The sequence below is a fragment of the Muntiacus reevesi genome, chromosome 13 (genome assembly GCF_963930625.1).
Source record: "Muntiacus reevesi chromosome 13, mMunRee1.1, whole genome shotgun sequence".
In the NCBI taxonomy this organism is placed as follows: Eukaryota; Metazoa; Chordata; class Mammalia; order Artiodactyla; family Cervidae; genus Muntiacus; species Muntiacus reevesi.
Genome location: NC_089261.1, coordinates 2781128 through 2797373, shown reverse-complemented (window position 1 = coordinate 2797373; position 16246 = coordinate 2781128). Strand labels below are relative to the sequence as shown.

The 16246-nt window shown below is 48.4% G+C and overlaps 1 pseudogene and 1 gene segment (V, D, J or C); one reads left to right on the top strand and one right to left on the bottom strand.

The window, feature by feature from the left end:
* The first annotated feature begins 285 nt into the window (after positions 1-285).
* LOC136146040 (immunoglobulin lambda variable 1-40-like) lies at positions 286-2828 on the top strand. The segment is given in 3 exon segments: positions 286-331; positions 442-735; positions 2797-2828. Coding segments are annotated over 3 exon segments (372 nt in total).
* A 2227-nt stretch (positions 2829-5055) lies between these two features.
* Positions 5056-13039, bottom strand: LOC136146038 (adenylosuccinate synthetase isozyme 2-like; annotated as a pseudogene).
* Between the last annotated feature and the right edge of the window lie 3207 nt (positions 13040-16246).

Genomic DNA, 16246 nt, shown 5'->3' with positions numbered 1-16246 from the left:
AGTCCCCTGGTACCTCCTGGTGCTTTCTGCTCAGGGTTCCCGCTGTGACCTCCCACCCCCAAGGCCCACGCAACCCCAAGTCTGACCACAACTGGCCTCCCTCAGGCACAGGAAGCTGACCCAGGTCCCAGAGGTCACCAGAGCATTGTGGGAGTTGGGGGAGGACGGTCATTTGCATGAAAGGCCCCTCCCCCTCTCAGAGTATGAAGAGGGGAAGGAGCGGTGTGGGGACGCTCTGCTCAGCTGTGGGGCCACAGAAGGCAGGACGCCCTGACCATGCCCACCATGGCCTGGTGCCCTCTGCTCCTCACCCTGGTCGCTCTCTGCACAGGTGACTGGTTTGGGGGGACAGGGGAAGGGTCTTGGGAAGACTCTCGGGCCCTGCTCCCTGCTCTCGTGTCTGGACCCCCGAGTCACCATCTCTGTCTCTCTCCCTGCCAGGATCCTGGGCTCAGGCTGTGCTGACTCAGCCGCCCTCCGTGTCCGGGTCCCCGGGCCAAAGGATCACCATCTCTTGCACTGGAAGCAGCAGCAACATCGGTGGTGGTTATTCTGTGGGCTGGTACCAACAGCTCCCAGGATCGGCCCCCAGATCCCTCATCTATGGTACTACCAGTCGAGCCTCTGGGGTCCCTGACCGATTCTCCGGCTCCAAGTCTGGGAACACAGCCACCCTGACCATCAGTTCGCTGCAGGCTGAGGACGAGGCGGATTATTACTGTTCATCTGCAGACAGTAGTAGTTATCATGGCACAGTGCTCCAGGCCAGGGGGGAAGTGAGACAAAAACCTTCTCTGCTCCAGACACGGGCCTCCCGGGGCTGAAACATCTCTGTCAAAGCAGACACTGTAGCAGCAGCTCTGAAATGGACATAAATCGTGTTTCATTTCACACGGTGGGAACATGAATGTTTGGCCGTACTTCACAACTTACTGCCAAGATTTTCACTCCAACGCCTTAGACTGCTCTTCCCAATGCTTCTAATCCACATAAGACCACTTAGTGTAAAGCAAGTTTGTTCAAACCACCATGTTCAAACACTGTCATTTTAATTTCTGATCTTTAGTAGTGTGTTTTCGTATTACTTTCAACTGATAATTTAGAAGAATCTCAACTTAATGGCTGTATTGTTAGCTGTCGTCTCTAAGGTTGCAGGTATATGAACTCTACCCCTGGTTATCCTTGGTCTCTCACACAGGAGAGCTCAGCCCCTAGAGCTGGTTGGTGTGGGCGTCCATACCGCAGCCCTGATGCCCTGGACTGTTGACACCATCAGTAGTGTCACGGCCGGTGAGTGGGGAGACCCCTGTCCCCCCCTGACCACAGGTGACGCTGTGGCTCCCTGCACCCTGGGCAGGGACATCACTGTCGCCGCTGTGCTCTATACTGGGAACAGCAGAAGCCAGCGAGGCCTCCTCAGCCCTCCTGTCCTATGACTCAGACTCCAGGAAGAACCAGGCTCCGGGGTCCCCCGTGGGATTTCTGGATCCAAAGGTGCCTCGGACAATGCAAGGCTCCTGCTCATCTCTATGCTGGAGCCTGAGGCCGAGGCTGACTCTGACCATGCAGGCTGGTACAACAGGGCTTCTCACAGAGACACAGGCAGATGGAAACTGGGATGAGAACCTCAGTCTGTCAGGGGCTTGTTCTTAGATAACTTTCAAATTTTAAATAAATTTCCCCGAATCAATGAATTCCTGGGGCATGTTCTAGTTCATAATAATTCTACTCCCAATTGTTCAGTCAGTTTTGCTGAAGTCTCAGAAAATGTAAATAGATTCTGACACCAGTGAAGTGCACCCTTATCGTCCATGTGATCAAGATAGCCATGGAGCTGAGCTCCCTTCCCTGAAATCAGGAGCAGGAGGCTTTCCCAGATGTGCCTTCAGCAGAGTCTGTGGACCATCCCAGCAGGTGGATTGTCCCCCAGGGCGTCCACTGTGGTCCTGAAAGGTCAGAGTAGAGACCCTTAGGAGTGAAGGGCACCGGTGACACATCCCAGGAGGCAGGGAACCCCGGGAGTGGTTCTCCTGACCCAAGGTGCTTGCTGTATCCTGCCCTCCCCTCCTCTCCTCTCCACCCCAACGGAGCATTTCCTACTTCAGAGTCAGGGTGGTCTGTGGACTGCCAGGAGCAGGGGCTCCACAATATATGCCCGTGTCCCTCTGCCTATGATGCCCCTGATGAGCCCAGATCCAAGAGCACCATCTCCTGTAGAGGGAGAAGCAGGGACACGGGATCCCCATGGCAATGATGACCAGGGATTCCAGGCAAAGCCTTGCCTTTGTGACCCAGGACAGAGGTGAGGGACACTGAGAGGTTCGGCCCGCTATCCTGTTGCTGGTGGGTCCACATGCCCTCCTGGATCACTTTGGATCCCATCCTGATGAGGAGGCTGGTCATCAGTTTCACACACCTCATGACTAACCACAGCCACAAGGAATTCCCATGTCATGGGGATGTCTGATGAAAGTTTGCCCTCTACTCCAGGGTGGGACCCATCACTGCCCTGAGCCTGATGGTGACATCAGCAGTGCTGGGTTAGGTCTCTGCTGCCACTTGTGCTGTTAAATCCAAGCAGTCTCACCTCCTATCCAGGTGCATCTTTATGGGGTCCATGAAATTGTCTGCCTTTCTCTCTGGTCTCCAAATCCAAGCAGAATGCCCATGTGTCCAGATACACAGAGTCCCTCACAGTTACTGAGCAGGATGTCGAGGAAGCAGAAGTCCAGCGTCTGTGTCCTGGAGCCCCAGGGGACCTCTCCCATCCCCCCGCACATTCCTCTCCGGCTCCAGGCTTCGTGCTCTGCCTCAACCCTGACCCTTAGGGAAGCCGGGTCCTCCCTTTCCCCAGGGATTGCTGCCCTCCTCTCCAGGTACTGGGAGACCCTCCCCATTAGGACGCGCCTCTCACACTCCTCATTTGCCCATATCCTCGTCTTTTGCCTAATAGTCTCTCCCACTTTTCCCTCCCTGGTCCCTTGTTTGAGATGATATTGGATAAATGCCACTATTTTGGACACATACCTTATAAACTCACCTCCATTAAATCTCCATGGATCCTAACAATTGAAGTTTAGAAGGTTAGACTTCACTATGTCAGTTAAGATCAGGTAACGGTCATAAGGGTTTCTCAACCAGAGATGAAACAGGAACCCAGGCAAGGATGAGATTCCCATTTATAGGCATAATCTTTTACACCAAACATTTAATATAGAAAGATTACAAAATTAGACTAAAAACATCTTTAAATATCTGAGTCAAAAAGAAGCACTGTGAGGACCATGATCAAGGGTAAATGAGAACCCCTGGAAGTGATCAAGAAGAGATCTGTTGTACCTGAGAGCCTCCTATTCTCTTTGCAAAGAGAGAAATAAGAACACAGCCATGCAACCTAGGCTGGGAAGGTCCCGGGAGGCCCTGCAAATTCAGCCTTGACAACATATCAACCTGGGAAGGAAACTCAGACAGAAGCATGGCCAGGCACAACCCACGGGCACTTTGGGTGTTTGAATCCTGGGACTTGGTTCAGGTGGTTGTGTTCTGGTAGTGAACCCACGAGCTAGGCAGAGCAAACTCAGACATCAGGGAATCCTGAAATTCATTAGTTTATCAGCATATGGTTCAGGGGTCTGAGGTCATTAGGTACCTTGAAAAATCAATGACCAGGTCCAAACTAGATGAAGGGGACTCATTCTACTGCCCTGGGAGGTGACATCAGGAAGACCCTCCTGCAAGTGTGAGAAAGCCCTTCCAGGAGGCTGTGGTATGAAGGATGGGATGAGGAGGTCTGAGTCCAGCAGGGGGCGCTGTGGGCCTGGTCCTGAGAACTCAGGGTCCTGGCCAGGGGGCTGGCACCTCCTCCCCTGGCTCTTGCCCACGTGGGCAGCAGGGTCCTCACTGGAGGGGCACGTTCCTGCACCTGGGCCCCCAGGGGACGCGGCAGCTCTCAGCTCAGAGCCACAAGCTTGCTGCTCAGTTCCTGCTCGTCTGTCATGGGATCAGTGCCCAGACCTGACATCCAACCAAAGACAGAGGAACGGTCATACAACAAAAATGAAGTTCCTTCAGTAACCTCGACCTCCAGGGATACCTGGACAGGGGACGAGAGACCCCTGCAGAGGGGCTGCCCCGTTGCGGACAGAACGCCCGGTGTTCACAGGGGAGAGGGATGCAGGCAAGGACCCTTTGTCACCTTCTATGTCATTTAAAAATGTTCCCTGTTGTGTTTTTTGGCAATTTCAACATTTTGTAGTAAACTATGGAAACTGATATTGTTTCAGTTTTTGTGGCTTCCTTACTCATTCCTTCCTGTTATATTAATACTTTATATTCACACTTGTAACATAAAATGTATGAAATCACAAGTTCCGCCAAACTGTCATCAATGTTTGTATAATAAGAAAAAAATTAAGTGGGAATATATATTATTCACCTCTACGAGTTGAGGTTTTCAAACACCTCTGATAAATTTCATGGGAATTTTATTATATAGCTACTTTAGCAGCAAATCTAACATAAATACAAAGTAAGAATAGTATTTTCATGTTTATGTCAAAGAAACAAGAGATGAACAAGACTTCTACAGTCTCTTCAACACATTAACACTTGAGATGTCTGAGGTCCTTCTCATCCTCATTGCCCCCACATCCCTCCTCTCTCCCGAATCCATCGTATCCACAGCAGAACACAGGGAAGGGAGTTTTACAATGTCCATGGTGCTCACCACACCTACCGTTTTCACACACGGTGCTTTTCTATTTCTGATGATGAAACATGTATGCCAACTTTGTTGGAACTGAACTTGCCAGCTATCATAATTGCATGATGACATGGTGACCTTTCTCCCTAAAAACCACAGGTACTCCACATGTCATGGCTATTTACAGCACAGGAGGCTGTCACCCCAGGCCTGGCCCTGTGTCTCTACATGTCACTCCCCACCTCCAGGCCTGGTCCCCCCACTGCTGGGACTAGAGGCACTTTACAAGATTGTGTTCAAGGGCCACCCCTTACCCTTCACATCAGACACAGATTCTGGATACTCTACTGGGCTCAGGGCTGGAGGGACAAGGACGAACAGCATCACAGAGACGGGACACAGCAGTTCCCTGAGAAGGACAGAGTATTCTAAAGATGGGCTCAGGTTTGGGAAAGGCTAGATTATTGGGGCAAGAGAGGACGACTTGCAAACTCCTGCTTCAACCTCAGACTCTACAGGGAGTAGATAGAGGACCGAGGTCACCAAGGTCTCGGGAGCACATTTGCTGAAAGACGTCACCCCATCATTCAGGGTTTCCTTCCGGTTCTGTCCCTGCTCTGTGTGAGGTCCAGCATCTGCCTCCTTCAAGTCCCCCCAGGGACCTCAGGTGACCTGGGCAGGGAGAGGCAGGAAGTGATTTGCATGAGGCCCCTCCTCCTCCTGACGGGCTGGAGGCATGAAAAGGCCCAGGACCCCACCTCCAGCCCAGGAGGCGGCGGAGCCCGTGTCCTGGGAGGGTCCCCACCATGGCCTGGATAGTGCTTCTGCTAGGGCTGCTGGCTTACGGCTCAGGTCAGGGGTCAGGTCTCTGCATCCTTGGGGCATCTCTAAGCAGGGTCTCAGGGCACCTCATCACCATAACAACCCCTTTGTCTTTTCTGTTGCTCTTAGGGTTAGAATCTCAGACTGTGATCCAGGAACCGTCACTGTCAGTGTCTCTAGGAGGGACGGTCACCCTCACCTGTGGACTGAGCTATGGGTCAGTCACTACGTACAACGAACCCAGCTGGTACCAGCAGACCCCAGGCCAGGCTCCCAGAAATGTTATCTACAACACAAACAGCCACCCCTCTGGGGTCCCTGCTCACTTCTCTGCCTCCATCTCTGGGAACAAAGCCACGCTCACCATCACGGGGACCCAGCCCAAGGACGAGGCTGACTATCACTGCTTACTCTACAAGGGCAGTGGAACCTACAGCTGCACAGTGATGGGAGCCCATGGGGAAGGGCTGCTAAAACCTGCCTGCTCTCAGAGGGCTCAGCCTTTAGAGGCAGGAGAGGGCGGAAGTGGTCAGCACCCCTGTGGGGAGGGAGCCTCCGATTCCATCCCCTGTCTAGCGGTTCACGGCCCCGCACCTCCTGCAGTCTCTCCCCAGGTGTGTCCAGGTCCCCAAAGGACGGGTAGAGGGGCTCAGGTGCACATTTGATCAACAACATAGAGACTCAGACCGCCAACAGCCAGCACGACCCTTCTTGTTCAGAGTTTCAAGAGACATACTCAATTTCGTTAACTTGATGATGGAGAATCAAGTAATCCCTAAACATTTTTTTATATGTGTGCAATATGGAAGAAAAGCTACGGCCAACCTAGACAGCATATTAAAAAGCAGAGACATCACCTGCTGACAAAAGTTCTCATAGACAAAGCTATGGTTCTTCCAGTAGTCACGTACACATGTGAGATTTGGGCCATAAAGAAGTTTGAGGGCCAAAGAATTAATGTTTTTGAACTATGGTGCTAGAGAAGACTCTTGAGGGTCCCTTGGACACCAAAGAGATCAAACCAGTCAATCCTAAAGGAAAGCAATCCTGAATATTCATTGGAAGGACTGATGCTGAAGCTGAATCTCCAATACTTTGGCCACCTGATGCAAAGAGTCAACTCATTGGAAAAGACCCCGATGCTGGGAAAGATTGAGGGCAGGAGGAGAAGGGGATGACAGAGGATGAGATGGTTTGATATCCTCACTGACTTGAAGGACATGAGTTTGAGCAAGCTCTGTGAGTTGGCTATGGACAGGGAAGCTGGCGTGCTGCAGTCTTTGGTCCAGGCGTGCTGGATTCTCAAAGAATTAGACAGGATTTATTGACTGAAAAGTGACAATCAGAAGACCCTAGTCCTCTGCCTGATTGCTAAACTGAAGTGTCTTTATTATGAGACATAATCTGACCTCACTCACCTGTGAAGAGAAGAGATTAACACATTCCTTCCAAAGGCTGGCCCTTCATTAAGATGTTTTAAAGACTAGTGGCCCTATTTGCTTTACATCCTCATAGCATATCCCTCTCTATTCGGCCTTTTGACTGTATTTCTACACCACGTCACTCTCTGGTAATATAAACGAACCTGGCCTTCTGACCTCTAGGACTTGGTTATTTTGAGACATTAATATGTCATCTCAGTGAGCCCGCATTCTGAATAAAGTCATATTCCTTGCCACAACACATCTCCAATTCATTGACCTGTCATGTGATGAGCAGAGTGGGCTTCGACTTAACAACGCTGGGATCATTAGTTCAGATACAGCAGTTGCTATGATGAATTTACTTCAGACATAGAGGGAGGGGCATGAGGTCTCTTTCCTCAGCAGTGTGGCTTCCTGGTAGGCCTGTACCTTTTGGGGTCACAGGAAGACTCTGGATGTCCTCTAAGATTTTAGCTGAGAACCTCCTTCTTTCTGTTGGGTTTTCAATCAGAACTTCCTACTTTTCATCAGATTTAACCTCAGAATCTCCTAGTTTCTGTAATTTACCTAAGAACCTCATATTTTCTGAAATTTTGCTTCAGAACCTCCATCTTTTTGTCAGATTTTCACTCAAAATCTCCTAGTCTCTGTTAGATTTTATCTCTCAATCCTTGGTTTCTTTCAGATTGTACTTCAGAACCTCTTAAGTCTCTCAGATTTTACCTGAGAACATCCTAGTTTCTGTCAGATTGTACCTCAGAACTTCCCAGTTTTTGTCAGATATTACCTCAGAACCCCTAGTTTCTGTCAGATTTTACAACAGAATCCCACTTTCTGTCTGATTTTACCTCAGACAACCATTGACCAGTTTCTGTCAATTTCACTTCAGAATGCCCTAGTTTCTGTCAGATTTTACCTAAGGGGTCCCTAGTTTCTGTCAGATGTAACCTTGGAGCCCTTAGTTTCTGTGAGATTTTGACGAAGGAGTCCCTAGTTTCTGTCAGACTATACTTAAGTATTGCCTCGTTTCTATCAGATTTTACCTCCGGAGCCTGTAATTCTGTGAAATTTTACTTCAGAACCACTTGGTTTCTATCAGATTTTATCTCAGAACCCCCTAATTTCTGTCTGATTTTACCACGGAACCACCTAGTTTCTGTCAGATTTTACCTAAGGAGAATCTAGTTTCTGTCAGATTTTACTACAGAATCCCTGAGTTTCTGAAAGATTTTACTTCGGAGACTCCCTAGATTCTCTCTGGTTCAATGTCAGAACCCCCTAGTTTCTGTCAGATTATACCGAAGGAGTCCCTAGGTTCTCTCAGATTACAGCTCAGTATCGCTTAGTTTCTATCCGATCTTACCTCTGGAGCCTTTAATTCTGTCAGATTTTACCTCAGAAGCACCTAGTTTCTGCCAGATTTTAGCTCAGAATCCCCTAGTTTCTGTCTGATTTTACCACGGAGTCATCTAATTTCTGTCAGATTTTACCTCAGAACCTCTTAGTTTCTGTCAGATTTTAATCTCAGTTCAGTTTAGTTGCTCAGTCCTGTCTGACATTTTGTGATCCTATGGACTGCATCATGCCAGGCTTCCTTGTCCATCACCAACTCCTGAAGCTTGCTCAAACTCATGCCCATTGAGTCGATGATATCATCCAACCATCTCATTCTCTGTTGTCCCCTTCTCCTCCTCAGAAGCCCCTATACTATGTGAAATTTACCTAAGGAAAACCTAGTTTCTTTCAGATTTTACCACAGAACCCCTCAGTTTCTGTAAGATTTTTAACACACAACCCCCTAACTTCTGTCAGATTTTACCTCAGAAGCTCGTAATTTCTGTCAGCACCTCAGGAAACCCTAGTTTCTCTCAGGTTCTTCCTCGGAACACCCTAGTTTCTGTCAGATTTGATCTCAATAATCCCTAATTCTGTCTGACTTTTCCTCAGACCCCGTCGCCTCGAGTTTCTGTCAGATTTTAATTCAGAACCCCTTAGTATCTGTCAGATTTTACCTCAGAACCCTCTTGTTTCTTAGATTTCATCTCAGAACGCCAAAGTTTCTGTCAGATTTTTCCTCAGAATCCCCTAGTTTCTGTCAGATTTTACCTCTGAACACCGTATGTTTTGTCACATTTCACCTCAGTAATCCCTAGTTTCCTAAGGCCCAATTGACTTCACATTCCAGGATCTGGCTCTAAGTGAATCATCATACCGTCGTGATTATCTGGGTCATGAAGATCTTTTTTGTATAGTTCTTCTGTGTATGCTTGCCAGCTCTTCTTAATATCTTCTGCTTCTGTTAGGTCCATAACATTTCTGTCCTTAATTGTGCCCATATTTGGATGAAATATTCCCTTGGTATCTCTAATTTTCTTGAAGAGATCTCTAGTCTTTCCCATCCTATTGTTTTCCTCTATTTCTTTACATTGATCACTGAGGAAGGCTTTCTTATCTCTCCTTGCTGTTCTTTGGAGCTCGGCATTCAAGTGGGTATATCTTTCCTTTTCTGCTTTGCCTCTTGCTTCTCTTATTTTCACAGCTGTTTTTAAGGCCTCCTCAGACAACCATTTGCCTTTTTGCATTACTATTTCTTGGGGATGGTCTTGATCCCTGCCTCCTGTATAAGGTCAGAAACCTCCATCCATAGATCTTCAGGCACTCTGCCTATCAGATCTAATCCTTTGAATCTATTTATCACTTTCGTCATAAATGAATGGTCTGTGGTTCTCCCTACTTTCTTCCATTTAACTCTGTATTTGGCATAAGGAGTTCATGATTTGAGCCACAGTCAGCTTCTGGTCTTGTTTTTGGTGACTGTGTAGGACGTCTCCATCTTTAGCTGCAAAGAATATAATCGATCTGATTTTGATACTGACCATCTGGTGATGACCATGTGTGGAGGTTTCTCTTGTGTTGTTGGAAGAGGGTGTTTGCTATGACCAGTGCATTCTCTTGGCAAAATTCCATTAGGCTTTGCCATGCTTCATTCTGTACTCCAAGGTCAAATTTGCCTGTTACTTCAGGTATTTCTTGACTCCCTACTTTTGCATTCCAGTCCTCTATATTGAAAAAGACATCTTTTCTGGGTGTTCGTTCTAGACGGTCTTCTAGGTCTTCATAGAACCGATCAACTTCAGCTTCTTCAGCATTACTGGTCAGGGCTTAGACTTGGATTACTGTGATATTGAATTGTTTGCCTTGGAAATGAACAGAGATCATTCTAACTGATTTCAAACAACATTGATTGTATTATTACTAAAATTAAAAGAAAATATGGTACCATAAGCAGGAGGGACAACAAATGATTTGGCAATCATGGCCGCTAAGGCAGCTGACCCTGCAAATTGCCAAAATGTATCTGCACACCAGCCATCCATCTTGAAAGACTGGAAACAACTGTAGGGGTTAAACCTCACTTCAATGTCTTTATTCTTGGAATTCTTAGATCATAAATGAAATATTTAAGAAAGCCCTTTCCCCACCTCTCCAGGAATGCTTCTTGTATCACTGGAAATCCTTAAAAGAGTTAAATCATAGACTCTGGATTTATCTAACCAAATCTATTTAACTGGAATTTGAACTTCATCTTTAATAAATCGAACAATTCTGGGCATTAATAGGTAGTTTCTTAAATGTCCTTGCATTTCATATCTCTGTGTTCCATTCTGGAGGGTCTTATATTTAAGTCCATTTATTTAAGGGTTGTTGGTTTACTGGGAAATGAGTTATAATCTTAACATCTAACTTGTATGCAACTTCAACTCTTATTTCCATAAATATGTCCAAAATATCAAAATTTTTGGGTACCAGTGCAGTAAATCCATTAATCATATGAGAATATTTAATCAAAACAAGGTCCAACCAGACTGATCTTCTTTCCCTTCCTGTAGTTACACCAAACTCTCTATCCCTTGTTTGTAATAATTCTCCAATTTCATTGTCTTGCTCTGTAGGAAAGGGACCAATCCCAGCTCTAGTTGTATAAGCTTTCACAACTCCACACATTTCTCCAGCATTTTAAAGGGGCATACCCAAGTCAGTACAAACACTGCCAACTGTACAGCTCAAAGAGGTTATGAAAGGAGAAATTTCAAAATCAGTATCTAGCAGTTCTGCATTTGCACGTTCTACCAAGATTTTCTTTGATGGTCCATGGAAAGCATCATATAGGAAATAAACTCCGTATATCTTGCATATACCTTTCCATATAACCCTTGAATTTTTGGAATTCATCTTCAGTGTCTATTTCCGAAGTGGGGTATAGAGATTTGCAGTGGTTAACCAGACCTTGGAACCGCTCAGAAAAGCCATCAAAGTCAGAAACAAGATCACAAATCCTAAGTCCACTCTCGTCCTCTTTGGAAGAATGAACGGGGCACATGCCCTTTTTGTGGTACCCCAATTTTCTCCTGCTTGTTCTCCTCTCTGCTGTTCCTGGATACCACCAGCTGTTTGATGAAAATCAAGCACAATATGAGCTCTGGCAGGTATGAGAAGCCTTTGTTCCAGCCTTCCAGACCTTTCCCTTTTTCAATGTTTTTTTTCTACTTTTCAAACAATCGAGCTAGATGAATTACCACATCATTTCCAATGAATGCAGTAATATTCAGGCTCCACTGAGAGCCGGAATTATTCCACTGCATAATTATTCCACTGGGTAAAAGATGAAGATCACCCTCCACAGAATCTACAACAACTGCTCAGGCCAGCGTTATTTCCTCCCTGGCAGTGGCACAGAGCGTTGGGGTCCTGCACTAGCAGATCCCCCACCTTCCCCTTGCCTTCACTGACCCGCTGCCCACCGAGCACCAGGGTCACCAGGTTCCCTCCAGGCTGCTCCCTGGGGCGGCCTCAGTCGCCTTGGACAAGGAGGAGGCCCCCAGGTTGGCCTCGGCAAACGCCCTGGGTCCAGACACACGAGAAGAGCCTGATGGGGTCGGGGGCGGCTGGGAGTGTGTGAACTGGATTGCTCTGTAAATTTAAGTTTGAGAGTCTAGTATAAAATATAACATATATTTGAAAAAATAACATTGGTAACACTGTCAATTTCTTAACTTGATATTAGAATTTTTCTAATTTGCTAATTTTTCATTTTGTGTAGAGTATTTGAATCAATATTTAATGATAGTAGTTTGTAGTATTCCCTTTTCCTGGTTTGGTTGTCGGTTGTTTCTTTAAACTTGATTGATTGATTGATTGACTGATGGCTGTGCTGGGCCTTCACTGCTCCAGGGCTGTGTTCCTGCTGCGGGGCGGCACGGCCTCTCTTCATTTCACTCAACTGGCTTCTCACTGGGGTGGATTCTCTTGTTGCAGAGCACCTGCTTGGGACGGGGAGCTTCAGCAGTTCTGCTTTCCTGCTGAGTTGCTCTGCAGAATGTGGGAGCTTCCTGGACCTGACACTGAAACCATGTCCCTTTCATCAACAGGCAGATCCTGAAACACAGGAAAACAAGGGAAGTCCTATAAATTTCCCTGTTATGTGTTTTATTTATGGGTTGTATGTAAAACACTTTAACTGCTTTCTCAAAGAGCCACAAATTTTACATCTTATTCAATGCTTATAAAAATACAAATCAAATGTATGGGAAGCATATAACTCCTGAAATTTGTTAGATATTTATGCTAAATAAGGATCTACTATGTCTTTTTTGTGGAATAATTCCTGGACAAAACATTCTGTTTCTTCTAAGCGTCTTCATTTCTTTACTTATTGTCTCTACTAGAACAAACGTTGTACTTTCTTAGAGAACTTAGAATTTCATTCCCTTTTTCTGCAAAGATTTTCCACATGTTACCAGCAGGGGGTGATGTAGGACTGCCCTGGGGTCCTTACACAGCTGCTTAGGGAGCACCACTCACTCCAAAACCTGGGCTGGGGGCGGGGCCTGTGCTCCTGGAGGGACTCCGCAGTGCGTCCTCTCTGGCTGCAGGGACCCCTGAGCAGGGACCCGCGCGGTCTCAGCCTTCCTCCAGGGGCTGCCAAGGGGGGAGCCCCTCCCTCGCCTACAGTCTGGGCCGGGAGCTGAGCTCCATCCAGCCCCAGGGTCAAGGAGGGGCTGGGTGGGCCCTGGGTGGGCCCCATTTGCATGGCCGCCCCTCCTCTCAGAGTCTGGGGGAGAACAGGAGGCCTGGGGCAGCCCAGCCCACTGTGGGGACCAGGGTCCTGCCTGTGGGCACCGTGGCCTGGACTCCTCTCCTGCTCCTGCCCCTCTCTCTCTGCACAGGTAGTGGCGGGCCGCGCGCACCAGAGCCCGGTCCCGGCCTGCATCAGCCCCCGGGGCGCAGACTCCGGGAACCTTTCCCGCAGCTCCTACCCCGTTGCCCCCGTGTCTGTGTCTGCAGGCTCCGTCTCCCAGCCTGTGCTGTCTCAGCCCGCCTCCCTGTCCGCGTCTCCCGGAGCATCAGCCAGACTCTCCTGCACCCTGAGCAGCGGCTACAGTGGTGGCAGCTTGCCCATAACCTGGTACCAGCAAAAGCCAGAGAGTCCTCCCCGGTACCTCCTGTCCTACAACTCAGACTCCCCAAAGCACCAGGGCTCTGGGGTCCCCAGCCGCTTCTCTGGATCCAAAGACGCCTCGGCCAGTGCAGGGCTCCTGCTCATCTCTGGGCTGCAGCCCGAGGCCGAGGCTGACTATTACTGTGCTGTAGGTTCCCGCAGTGGCTCAGATGATGAAGAAGTGAGATAAAACCCGCTGGGCCACGGACTTTGGCTCTGAGCCTGGTTTCAGTGAGACGTTTCCATAGAAGGATTTCCAAGGAAGGCCTCTCTGCAGAGAGACCTCTGTGAAGGGAGGGAGGAGACACACAGGATCGTGCTGTGACCCGAGACAGCGCAGGCATCCCAGGAACCCACATACCTGACTACAGAGCCCACCTGCCCCTCCCTCAACCTCTGGAGTAATTTCCCCTGAGCAAGTGCTGTGTCTTCAGCAGAAACGCTCCAGCGCAGCCCTGCTCCTCCTCATCTCCATCCTCTCGTCCCACAGAGTGTGGGTCCCAGGCTGCAGGGACCGGTCCTCAGCTCAGATGCTGACAGGAGCTCTGGCTCCTGCTCCCTGCTCCCTCCTCGTTTCCCCGGTGCTGCTAACAGGTCGGCATGTTCTAAACTCATGGTCCTCCAGGCTCCTAGTAACTGGATGGAGAAGATATGGGGATTTTTCTTCCTTCAGAATGAACTGAGCCCTCACACAAGGTGAGTCCTGAGGGGTCAGCAGAGAAGGCCCTGGCTGCCTCTCAAGACAGGCTATGCTTTCTTCTGCCACAGGTTCTCTGCCTATGAATTATCTGATGGCACCTCAACTGCAGAAACATTTTTTCCAGGTCCCACGTCCCACTTCTTTATTTTTTCTGAGATCAAACTGGACAGTCACTCATGGTCCTCCTGTTGCAGAGACCTGGACCATCAGGGCCCGTGGCCTCACTGTGGTGGGGGTGCAGGAAGATGGGGTTGTGGCCTGCCTGCCCTGGGCCTCCTGGGTCTGCAGACCTGCAGCCGTGGGGCTGGGCTCCGTCCATCCCGGTCCTGAAGGGAGGACAGGGAACAGACAGCTGGGAAATTGAGACAAGAAACAACCTGTCATCTTCTTCTTGGAGAATTTTCAAGTGTCACATACCTTGCATAAATGCCTACTACACTTGAAAAACCTTCTGTTTCATGATGAATCTACTCCCAACTATGCATTCAATTTATGTGAAGTCTCAGGGAAAAGCAAAACTAAACAAAAGTAGTTCCTGATACTGCTGAAATGCTCCCTGATCATCCATGTGTGATGAACCAGAACCGAACTTGAGAGTCATCCTGGTCCATCTTTATGGGTTCGTTGATAATAACTCATTTCCTCTCTGTTTCCAAATACAAACAGAATCCCGCTGTGCCCAGATACACAGGGTCCCTCACAGGTACTTGGCAGGACGATGAAGAAGCAGAAGTCCAGCATCTGTGACCTGGAGACCTTCGGGGGGGTGCTGTCCCACCACTGGACATCACGCTCCTGCTCCCGGCTTTATGCTCTGCCCTGAACCCTGACACTTAGGGAAGCTGGGTGCCTCCCTTTCTCTGGGGACTGTATCCTGAGAAGCCCGTCATCGCCCGGTACTGGAAGACCCTCCCCATTAGAACGTGGTCTCAGATTCATCACTTGCTCATTTTCTCCTCTTTTCCCTCATGACCTCTCCCAATTGCACTCCCTGGTTCTTTATTTGAGATGATATTGGATAAATATCACTCTTTTCAACACAGACCATGTGAAACCACCCCTATTAATTCTATGGAGTCTAACACATGAACTTGGAATGTATTCACTGAAGATCAGGTAACAGGTCATAAGGGTTTCTAAGTCCAGCAATGCAGGAGGAAACCCTAAAAAGGATGAGATTCTTATTTATAGCCATAATCTCTTACATCAAGCATTTTAAACAGAAAGGTTATGAAACCAGACTAAAAACATCTTATATATATTGGAGTCACAAATAAACACTGTCAGGATCTGGGCATAATCTAGAAAATGACATGCTTTCCCTAAGAACATAATCTCTTGGCAAAGACAGAAATAAGAAGAGAGATGGGCATTTGGGGCTGGGACGCCTCCTGGAGACCCTGCAAACACAACATCAAGCACGTTTCAACCTGGGATAATCATGACAGAATCACGATCAGGTATAACCCATGGACACTCTGGGACTTTGAAGCCTTGAATTTGATTCGAAGTTATTGTGCTCTGGTAGTGACCCCAGGAGCCAGGCAGCGCAAACTGAGACATCAGAGAATCTGAAATTACAGTAGCGTTCCATATGAGTCTGCAGGTAATTAGTGACCTGGAGAGATCAATGACCAACCACAAACCACACGGAGGGGACTCGTTCTACTGCCCTGGGCGCTGACATCAGGAAGACCCTCCTGCAAGTGTGAGAAAGCCCTTCCAGGGGGCTGTGGTGTGAAGCGTGGGAGGAGGAGTCTGAGTCCAGCAGGGAGCGCTGTGGGGCTGGTCCTGAGAGCTCATGGTCCTGGCCAGGTGGCTGGCACCTCCTTCCCGGGCTCTTGCCCACGGGGGCAGCAGGGTCCTCACTGGAGGGTGACGTTCCTGCACCTGGGCCCCCAGAGGACACGACAGCTCTCAGCTCAGAGCCACGGGCTTGCCTCTCACCTCCTGCTCCTCTGTCTGGTCCTGGAGGTGATCTGATGTCTAAGCGAAGAGCAATGAACATCGCACAACAGAAATGAACTTGCGTCAATAAACTCTGCCATATTTCAATTATCTCTTTCTTATTTTGCTGTATTGTTCCTCATTTTTCAATG